At 34.7% G+C, this 9,520-nt stretch overlaps 1 protein-coding gene across 1 annotated transcript; it reads right to left on the minus strand.

Moving 5' to 3' along the window:
• Window positions 1–1,768: 1,768 nt before the first annotated feature.
• LOC111908018 (pathogen-related protein) lies at window positions 1,769–3,246 on the minus strand. The gene is made up of 4 exons (XM_023903833.3): window positions 3,001–3,246; window positions 2,420–2,552; window positions 2,011–2,312; window positions 1,769–1,915 (listed from the first exon to the last, which is right to left on the minus strand). Exons 1-4 carry the CDS (start codon window positions 3,139–3,141, stop codon window positions 1,769–1,771), a joined length of 723 nt encoding a protein of 240 aa, XP_023759601.1. The 5' UTR covers window positions 3,142–3,246.
• Between the last annotated feature and the right edge of the window lie 6,274 nt (window positions 3,247–9,520).

Consider the following 9,520-nt stretch of genomic DNA (forward strand, 5'->3'; position numbering starts at 1 on the left):
CAATCGCCTCGTCTTGACGGTAGAGTGGAAGTCAATGGGGCATGAGAAACAAGTGAAGCTCAAAACGAGATATAGACAGAACTTACGTGCTAACGACATACTTCTGTCGTGCAGAAATTCAATCATGCATGATATTCCTCATCGAAGCACCACTCAGGGTTGGATCAATTGGAAAATCGATATCATCGATGTCCCACTCCAAATACCAACATTGTCGACACAAGTAGTTCCTCATTCCGATTTCATTCCTTCCTCTGAGTCCAACTCGCGGTCAACAATCTGGTTAAATCCTCACTTTAATTGCAGCTTCCTCCTAACAATGCCACCATGAAACGATGCAGAGTTTTGCTTTTTGTGAATTCTTTGAGTTTTGGTTTAAATGATCCCCCCAACTTTTTTTTTTTGGCTTTATGAATGCATAATGTGAGTTTCGTTTAGTTTAAGTTGTGCTTGTCGCATGGTTTACCGGTTATTAGAGATTAAAATAAACTAAAAGAGCATGTCGTAACCTACCTTATGTTCTCATAAAGCACCAAAAATACTTTAGAGACCGAATCAATGAATCCTAAAAACTTAATATTTGTGTCATTTCCCCTTAAAATTACTATAACCAACTAGTGTGTTGCTAAGAATTCCATTTGCAATTAATTACATGATCTAATATCAAGAATTAACAAGCAAATCGCTACAATTTTTGTATGCATTTGTGCGTAAATGATTCCATAAAGTGCCTAGACTGAAAATAATTTATTTTATTTATTTCATCAACTATAACAGTTATTTATTAAATTTTGTGTAACAAGTTTTTTTTTAAATCGATATACCAGACCCATGGAGAAGTATATTTATTAAAGAATGAGCCAATTATAGGAAGCATATGTAGAATGATATATAGCCTGAATCGATGATACACTAACCTCACTGCTAGTTCAATAGTAGGTTTGAACAATGATGGAGGCGAATGCCGGCGGCACCGCTGATTTCAATTCTGGATATAATGGTTAGAGCTTAGAGCTTTGAGTGTTTATAGTCAGTGTACCCTTGTTGATTCTACTAAATTAAAACTGATTCTTAGTTGGTGCATAGTTGGGTAATATGCTTGGTAGATTCTGGATTTTGTCTATGATATATAAAACCATATAAGAATTTAAAAAAAATGCATTAATTATATAGAGCTTAGAGGATCAGCATTACAAGTAGTATAAGAATTGAATAGGGTGATGATTAAGATTGAATAAGAATTTGGGTGATGATATGAAATAGAGTTGAATGGAGAGTTGAATGATATTTGAATGTTTCAATAGAAGGTATAAAGTGGTGATTAGGATTGAATAGGTGTTTAATGGGTGGTGATGATATAAAATAGAGTTGAATGGAGGAGTTGAATGATCTTTGAATGGTTCAATAGAAAGTATAAAGTGGTGATTATGATTAAATAGGTGTTTAATAGATGATAATACAATCCATTGAAGTCTATAAGGTTGAATGGATTGTGAATATCCTTATCAACCAGTAAAACGTACGCCATGCTCCACAATTTCAAGAAAAGCATAAACAACAATTTCATAAGTACTAATTACTTGAAGAGGGAAATTTTATTATCGTTTACAACCATGAACATTTGAAGGTTCCCAACATACTGAAATCAAAAGATAATTAACCGAAAACTAGAAAACACAATTTTTTTATTCCAAGTTCCAACCCTAACTGTTATAAAATCATATTCGTTAATGGTGGTAGCAGATGAAACCATGCATGCTTCATTTTTTTAAGAAAAGGGGCATCTTGAAGAGCCTACATCAATGGTGGAATCTTGGGTGGTGGTCACAGAACTCCCACCCTTGATAAAACCCGCAAGAAACTCTCCTCTATCGTAGAAAAACTGGATCTTCACGATCTTGAATTGTTCATCCAACTGTAAAAGAAAATTCAAATATCAGAACAACAAACATTCAAGTCAAAAAACCCATTTGTAAGTGACAAGAAGATATATAGTCTAGTATTCTTGACCTCGAATGTAGAGACACCAATCATTTCAACAATTTCCCCCGTAGGCGGTTGACCTTTGAATGGACCTTCCATGTAACCCCAATGCCTGAACTTATATGCAATCACCGGAGGACCTGAGTAAACCTCAAGAACCTCCAACGCAAAACCACGAGTAAATGTGTTTGTGAAGATATCATGAGACGTATCCCCAGTTTCATCAGAAGGATTATACAGTCGTAGATCTTCTGGCAACGAAGTTTGAAGAAACATATTGTACCCCCCACCTATCTTACCCACATCTTCCATTTTCAAGGGCTTCCTGCCTACAACCAATAAGTACATATATAAGATATTAGATACATATATGATCAACAGTACTTATAGACAACTGCTTCGACATAAAAGTTCAGGTTTCCATTAACTAGTTTACCATTAACAGAAATTGTGAGCTTTGTGACATCAACAGACTTATGATCTTGGGAATTCGGTTTGTGGACCAACTCCATTTCCCATGTTTTCACAAGATTCTGAACTTGCTCTCCCAGTGAACCTGCCGGCCATATCTTAATTACCAGCCAAAATAAACATTAGTTAATTTAAATAAGATAACCACCCTGTAGAGTTTAGCATTTGACGTAGCTAATGATATTAATTAGCGGAATAAGCACATAATATCTAGCTATGATACGTGTGATTCAAAAAATAAATAAATAAAATAAAAATTACACGCAGGTTGTGAGTGTGTACACATCCGTATATTAGTTTGTTAACGATTCAAACTTCGAAGTTCAAAGTAAGCTTGGTCCACCAACACTCCTTTGGTTCATAAATATTGAGAAATTAATAATCTTTTCTTTATATTTTTGTAATGTTTACATTTCTGTAACTTATGTGAAGATTACTTTAGAAACAAGTTCGTGTATTAAGCCATAGCAGGATCAATATTATGGTCCAAGTCTAACTAGAAAAAAAATTAAAGGGTGCAAATGTAAAGATATAAGTATTTAAAACCTTGGTTCTGCCTTCTTCAAAGAGTTCGTTGATTGCATCATAGTTAGGGGGTACACCCAACTTCCATTTGGTGTTCTTCTCACCTTCTCCACTCATGAAACATCTATACTTGTCTACATCTGAACCTTTGTATTGATCCATTGTTGGGTTTAACACTTAGCCTCTTAATCTTACAACGTACGTATGATCTTAGTTTATATAGCAATTAACTGGGAGAGTTAGGTGGGTTGGGAAGCGACTGGGACTAAATTTATGAAAAGTCTTGATTTGATGAAGTTGAATAAAATTGTAATGGATGCCAAGTTATGTGTACTTAATATATTAGGGACTTTTTTTTGAACGACGCATCCATTATTTTATTTTAAATTTTTTTCATACACAATCCACCGGTTGAAATTATATGGTTTTAATAGGTATCTAACTTATTATATAGTTCTATAAATATTGTATACTTATGTAAATCAACTTAATAAAAATTATTATTTTAAAATTAATAACAATTAATGTTGTTATTATTTTTAGTAACACATATTTATAAATATTTTAACTATACAGTTTATATCATTCACAACAACACATGAGAATTCGTCTTATGTTTTAATTACCAAAAGTACTGAAATTAACTAAATATAACCAAAACCTTAATAACCAAAAGTCTATAAATCATTTTATTATCACTCAAAAGCTAGCTCTATCTTAATCTATTTTAGTAATTAAATAATATATGTATTTATTTTGTAATTACAAACGCTTGATATTTAAAGGTTTTAGGCTCAGTTTATTTATAAAAAGAAAACTGATTATTCATTTATTTTCTTTTTGACACTCTATAGGCTTGGCCCATGATGAAAAAGTTGTCGCAACTAAGTAACTAACAAATTAGAATTGTGAACAGCAGTTATGGTTTTGACTAGTTAGCTTTTTCCACTGGTGGTGTTTGTTATGCCATGGACAAATGTTGTTTAATTTTATACGACCATAAAAATAAACTTTTAAAATGCTAGTTTAATATCTTATTTCAGTTATTCACTTAACCCGCATTAAAGAAAATTTAACCAAACCCGAACCATATAAGGTAATCTATATTCAACTAACACAACTAAATAAACCAAACATTATTTGGTCCGGATGAATTATTCGGTTAGGGTTTTTTTTGACACCCCTAAGACATGTTGCCCGTTTTAATCTAATTAATAAAATATAACTAATCTTCATAAAATCCATTTTTGTCAACTAAAAAAATGTATTTACAATTTAAAAAGTAAATTACATAAATGATCCATGTAGTTTATGGTTGGTCATTAATTCTTTTTTAACTTTAATCGTCCATGTAGTTTTTTTTGTTTTAGTATTGGTCTTGAACCGCCTTAAAATGACTATTTTACCTCTATATGTGATTTTTTTTTATTATTTTTGTTTTTGGGAACCACCAATATTATCCCACTCCTTTACCATCCATGTTAAAAATATCTGGTGACACCCAACCCGCTTACCTCTGGCAACCACCACCATTCATCTCTGACAATCACCACGTTAACCTCTGGTAACCACCACTAGTCAAATCCAAAATAATAATAATAATAAATCAAACTTGTAACCTAAAAATTTGATGAAATCAAATCCAAAATAATCCAAAAGATATATGATAAATCAAATCCAGGATGATCCCAAATTTAAACCTAAGCAACCTTCCCGTTTCCATGGTTCATTATAATACCTTCTAGAAAAAAAAATCCTATAATGAAATCAAATCCAAGATAATCCCAAATTTAAACCTAAGGCAACATTCCCGTTTCCATGTAGATTATATACCCTTCTAAAAAATCCTAAGGAAAATCAAATCTAAAAAAGTTCCAAAAATCAATCCTAAATCAAACTTAAAATGCAAAAATGGTCCCTGTGGTTAGTCATTTTTTGTGGATATGGTCCAAACCTTTTAAAAATTGGATTTCTGGTCCTTATTGAAAGGTTTGTTTGTGGAACAAGTCTCTGGGGTTAACAGCCATTTGTTTGTGGCTGTTAAACCCCTCACGTGCATTGCACACGAGGGCATAAAGGTCTTTTTACTTGAGGGACCATTTTTACAATTCCTGAAATAATATATAAAGACTTCTCCAACGTTCAAGTTCTTCCCCAAACGTTGTTCTGCAACTTTCAAGTTGTTCTTCCTTCTCTCTTCCTTCTCTCATCTCTCTTTGTTAACGGTCGGGGTGTCAGTTAATCACACGATGGTTCTCTGTTTTTGTGGTAAGTTTGCTGTTGTTAAATGCTCATGGACACCGAAGAACCCAGGCAGACGTTTCTATGCTTGCCCTCAAAAGGTAAAGAAATTCGTTTGCACCCATTTTGATTTGTAATCAAATAACATTTGTTGTTTTCCCCTGTTTGAAGGATTCTGCTTGTCGCTTCATCGGATGGGTTGATCCCCCCATGTGTGAAAGGTCTAAAGTCATTATTCCTGGACTATTGAGAAATATGAACCGAATGCAAGCTTGGTGCACAGCTCTAAAGATCATGTTGCTGGCTAGTTGGGTGTTTTTTGTGATTTTGTTCATAAGGTCTGTTTAGGTTTAGGTAATAGGTCAATGGGGTGGGTTTTTTTTTTGTTGAAGATCGATAAAAGTGTGGTTTTTTGGTGGATTAATGGTTTTTGGTACTTTGACCTAGGTTCTTTGTAGTTGTTTGTAAGGTCAAAGTAACTTGTTTATGTAGTAAATGACTTCCTGATATAAATATGAATTTTATGGAATTGCTTATGTTGTTTGTAAGGTTCTTTGTAGTTTTTGTAAGGTAAAAGAAAGGTTAATGTGAATAATTGACTGTAATGGTTATAATAAACAACAATAACCAAAAACCATAATAACCAAGGCTGCAATTACATAATAGACTACAAGCATATAGTGCAATTACATTATCCCAAAATATGCAACAATATATATATATATATATATATATATATATATGTGTGTGTGTGTGTGTGTGTGTGTGTTCTAATACTTATCATACTAATGAAAACCAAAATAACCATAAGTCATAAGTTTTTTAACATCAAAACACTTCCAAAAGTAGCAAATAACATCTGCCAAAACAAACACAACCTTGATCTTCAACTTTCACCTAACTTCCACCTCCTTGACCTTTGCATGTCCTTGAGTTGTGACCTTTGTTTTTGCATTTTGCACATGTTACACTGACATATTTCCTTGTTAATTTTTGAACTCCATCAGGACCCACTTTACAGCCTTCTTCCTGACTTACACCATGAGTACCACTCTGACTTTGACTCCCTCTTTGACTCTGACTCAATTTTTCATCCTCACTTTTCTTCCTCTTCTTTGTAGGCCTACCTGGTTGCTTATGATGTATTGGAGGGATAAGTGTGGTGGGACACAAACTTTTAGGCCACATTATTCTTCCTTTTATGGGCTCTACCTTATAGGAATATGCATTCTTCCATGTATCCAACCAGTATACCTTATTGACCCACCTGTAAATGTCACCAACATCCTCTGAGTTCTTGGTCATTTCATAAAGGGTTGCAATGGCATGTTTACATGGGATGCCTATTAGCTCCCACTTCCTGCAAGTACATGTGTTGTTCCTAACATCTACAACATGTTGATCTTTCCATGCCCCAGTGACTTGGTATTTCTCACCCCTATTCCACCTAGCAATGTAATGCGATGCATGAGACTTGTTTACATCCAATATGGTTGTTGCAGTGTGTGTTAAAGGCCCTTTTGCCTTGTCCATCACCTTCATAACATTAGAGATTCTCTTCATCAGGTATTGTCTAATATACTCCAAACAACCTATGATAGGCTTATCTCTTCCCTATATTATCTTGTTGTTAAATACCTCACAAAGGTTGTTTAACAGTATATCAGAGATTGCTCTGCCTGTTAAAAAAATTAACATATTGTTTTAAGTACAAGTGCACATTTAACATATAGTAATTTATGGTAATTTATGTACCTGTAAAATGGCTTCTTGCCCAGTGTTTTGGAGGAATCTTTCTAAGCCATTCACATGCCTCCTTGTCATAGTTGCTAAATTCTTTCATGCAATGTTCAAATTCAGGTACAGTGGTTGCAGTTGCACATCTCCATAAATGATCCTTGTACTCTTTCAATTTCCATTTCACTCTCATGTTCTGATGTATGTGCCTGAGACAATACCTGTGCTCAGCACATGGGAATAGTTGGGCTATTGCTGGTATTAAACCCTAAAACAATAACAAAAATTAAGTATTTAGTTTATATAATAATAAGTAATTAATAATACAAGTAAGAAAGAGATACTTTTTGTCGATCTGTGATAAAAGTAAAGTTAGAGTTTGAACCAAGATCCAGGTCTTCTCCTAAACACTGCAAGAACCATACCCAACTACTTTTGTTCTCTGTCTCAACAATGGCATAAGCAAGGGGGTAAATACCATTGTTAGAGTCCAACCCAACTACTGTTAGAACCTGCCCAGGAAATGGTCCTTTCATATGCACACCATCGAAACCCAAAAGATCCCTGAGGCCAGCCTTAAAACCTTTTTTTAGGGGACCTAAGCAAATGTAGATTCTTTTAAACCTCCTCATTGGGTTTGATGGGTTTTGTTCACTGTAAACATCAATCTTGACAGTTGTGTCAACATTGGTTGCTTGCAATTCAAGGACATAGTCCCTCAAGATCTCATATTGTTTCGTATAGTCACCCTCCACGGTCTTAGTTGCAATAGCCTTGGCCCTGAATACTTTGTCAATAGAAACACCAACCTCGAAGTCCTTTTGAAGTTGTTCCTGCAATGCTCGAAGAGGAATCCCTGGATTCGTGTCGATTTGGTCCATGATCCGCTTGGATATAAAAGTAGCAGTGCAAGCTCTAATCTTCCTACTTTGAAGGCAAGTATGGTTGTCATTTAATGTCCTTACAAACCAGGGAGATTCTGTGTTTGACCTAGAAGCATGAAGGAACCAACTACAGTTTACTTTTTTTGAATTTACCTCTTTGCCCTTGCTTTTATTTTTGGTATTAAGGCCCACCACCCCACTTGCATTGATGACAGGGACTACACCTCTACACAATGCCCGAAGTCTAAGCTTGTCATTCTTTTTATAATATAAATTCCTCCTAGTTTCTAGTGCGTGCATGTCAATTTTTTCTTTCAATTCTTTCATTGATTTAAACTTTTGCCCAACATAAAAACTGGCCTTATGGACATTGCCAAGACTGCATCTTTTCTCCTTAGCCAGATTTTTAAGAACACATCTTCTTTTCCTTTCATCTTCTGACCCTTCATCTAAAGAATCCCATCTATCATTGTCAATGACTTCTATGTCCTCATGTTCATCATTTGTCCCAACCCTGGTATGAAACCCATCCATTTGAACACAACCATAATCCTTATCAAGATTGAGGTTAAAGTCAGTCATATCCACCTCCACTTCTGACACATTATTTTCATCATCAACAAGTTCATCATATTGTTCTTCTGATTGTTGCCCAAGATCATCACTGTCAGCAGACTTTTCATGTTCAGACTGATGGTCTTCAACATTCTCATCTTCTGGTGGTTGATAATGTTCTCCATCAAAAGGATCAAAGTGATCTGTGATAAAAGTTCTCATAATGAAATTCATCATAATAAAAGTTATCATGGTCACCACGTTGATCTTGTACCACATCATCCATGTTAGCATGCTCAACCTCTTGATCTAGAACCACATCATCCATGTTAGCATGCTCACCAGCTTGATCTTGTACCACGTCATCTAATTTAGGATTCTCACCGCCTTGATCTTGTACAACATCATCCAATTTAGCATGATCACCACCTTGATCTTCTACTACATCATCCAATTCAACTAAACAAAGCTTTTTGGCACAAGAACTTTGACCAACTATTGAGTTCACCCTTCCATTTCTTCTATACTATGGTGAAACTTGTGTAGGGACTTTGTCAAAGAGTATCAAGGACATATACCCTGCCAACTGTGTTTGATCATTAGCTTCATCTATCATTGGGGTTTTATCCTTTGCTGGTACTTGAGGTACATTTGCTTCTTTTGGAAGATCACCATCACAGAGCTCCTTAATAATAACTTTTTGCTTTCCTTTTGGAGACATAAAATAGGTCAGCAAATTAGTTTGTCCATGTTCTGTATACACTTCAATGACCTTGTTATCTCCAATATACTGAGCCAAATTCAAGACATCGTTATCATTCCCTAAAGCTCTAAGGCCAAAATCCAAGTCTTCATGAGGAATCCTAAAATGGTAATATATTACTGGGGGTACAGAGTAACCTAGCTCTAGCATCATTGCGTCTAGTTCATGAACTGAGAACTCATCAATGTCTACTAAATCAATATATCGCACTTCACCTTTAACATATTTCGTGTTTGGAAGCTTCGTAAAATTTCCACCATGGTGTAGCTTTATGCTGAACATTGTTGGTACACGCTCTACAAGATACAAAAAACATTAAGTAAGAAATTATCAGATGTTTGTATTTTTGGCTCTGTTCTTC

The sequence above is a fragment of the Lactuca sativa genome, chromosome 1 (genome assembly GCF_002870075.4).
Source record: "Lactuca sativa cultivar Salinas chromosome 1, Lsat_Salinas_v11, whole genome shotgun sequence".
NCBI lineage: Eukaryota > Viridiplantae > Streptophyta > Magnoliopsida > Asterales > Asteraceae > Lactuca > Lactuca sativa.

Bases quoted from the DNA above. Each gene is read 5' to 3' on its own strand.
- LOC111908018 (XM_023903833.3), bottom strand. From the start codon at position 3,141: ATGGATCAATACAAAGGTTCAGATGTAGACAAGTATAGATGTTTCATG. The intron at 2,553-3,000 runs GTTTTAAATACT...CTGGTAATTAAG, and splicing joins TTGAAGAAGGCAGAACCAAG to ATATGGCCGGCAGGTTCACT. The intron at 1,916-2,010 runs GTCAAGAATACT...TTTCTTTTACAG, and splicing joins TTGGTGTCTCTACATTCGAG to TTGGATGAACAATTCAAGAT.